Source organism: Plasmopara halstedii (assembly GCF_900000015.1).
Source record: "Plasmopara halstedii genome assembly, contig: Scaffold_2386, whole genome shotgun sequence".
Taxonomy (NCBI): Eukaryota; Oomycota; class Peronosporomycetes; order Peronosporales; family Peronosporaceae; genus Plasmopara; species Plasmopara halstedii.
In genome coordinates this window covers 2171980-2173356 of record NW_020189293.1, presented here as the reverse complement: position 1 = coordinate 2173356, position 1377 = coordinate 2171980, and the positions used below count along the sequence as shown (strand labels likewise).

General features: G+C 47.6%; 1 protein-coding gene across 1 annotated transcript; it reads right to left on the bottom strand.

Moving 5' to 3' along the window:
* Positions 1 to 101: 101 nt before the first annotated feature.
* PHALS_03902 (uncharacterized protein) lies at positions 102 to 441 on the bottom strand (the record flags this gene model as incomplete). Its single annotated transcript, XM_024718202.1, has 2 exons — positions 102 to 277; positions 321 to 441. The coding sequence occupies 2 exons, from the start codon at positions 439 to 441 to the stop codon at positions 102 to 104; spliced, it is 297 nt and encodes a 98-aa protein (XP_024583624.1).
* Positions 442 to 1377: the final 936 nt, after the last annotated feature.

Here is a 1377-nt window from a genome sequence, read left to right as displayed (position 1 = left end):
CATCCTCAACGAGGTCACTCGTCATTGATAGCGTGCGCAAGGCGCGACGCTCGTGCTCGTGAGACCGCAGCCGTTGGTAACGACAAAGTGGCCCAAACTGATCACCTTCGTGCGCGACTACGCGTGACATTTGGCGAGTCCATGCAGAGCGCATACATCGTCGAATAACTGTTAATTCTAGAGTCATCGGGTGCGATGTGGTCAGATATCAGACGACCACGTTCATCTACTCCTTGACCATGACGATCTTGGCGAGAAAGTTTTTCGCAGTCTGCTGCTGAAGATCATCTCGATGTACTGCAACAAATAAGCTTGCGGACCGCAAGCCATGACATTCCACGGTTGTTTGCCATTTTTCGTCGCTGCCCTGACCAACGTCATCCAGACAACCTTGAAACGCGGAGCCTGCTGAAGCGCTTCAGTCTGGATCGCCTTGCACATATCGACGAGGATTTTCGCGCAGATTTTGTTGGGTGCCAATAAACGGAACGACGGGCCCAGAAATTTGAAAAACGCTGCCCGCTTCTCGATAAAAAAGAGAAGGGAACCGTCATGCAGAGCATGGCCTGAGCAAGAAGACGATCGGCTCATCTTTATCTGCGCATGACATGGCATCAGCCTAGCGTGGAGCAGCACTTGAGCTCAAAGAATTTCAAGAGCGCTTATTCATCCACAAAAACGTTAAGATCGCCAGATCCTCATCAGAGTGTTCCTCGAGATCGAAGCCAAAGCTCACAGAAGGCATCAGATCAACGCCTTTCGGCACGGCCGAGCATGACCGCATGCGCGATGAGCAGCGCTGGGCCATGAAATAGTCCAGTGGCTGCACTCGCAGATCTCCACTGTGTATGGATTCCCAACATTTCAAAGATCTGAATTTTCGGTCGACCTTGTCTTATGATCAAAAAAATGTTTACTCAAGTGCCTCCCTCACGCGCACTAGCATTAGTGCCAGGCTGCCCGAATCTGCTAGTGTTGGGCTCTGGAGTGTTGGTAATAGCCGCGGAAGAGTGACGCGCAAAACAAATCAACTGTAAAGTTGTACAAAAACATTTCTAGAGCTTTAGGTGTTAAAAAATAGGTATCCGTTCATGCTTACTTATTGTGTGTATCTTCTAGACGGATTTACCGAAAGTATTCTGCGCGAACGGTCTCGAGAATTATAGCAGTATCTATTTGCCGGTAACAGTCCTCGAACATGTTAGATACAGTATTTAGTAAGCCCTGACTTATGACAAAATGTTTGAGGCTTTCATCCGTAAAGCAACAAGTGCAATGGCGATTCGGTATTGTCACACAATATATGAATTGACAGAATGTTTAATTGAGCACATATGCTCAGGCCTCTCTAAATACGGCAATCTATAAATAGAATCT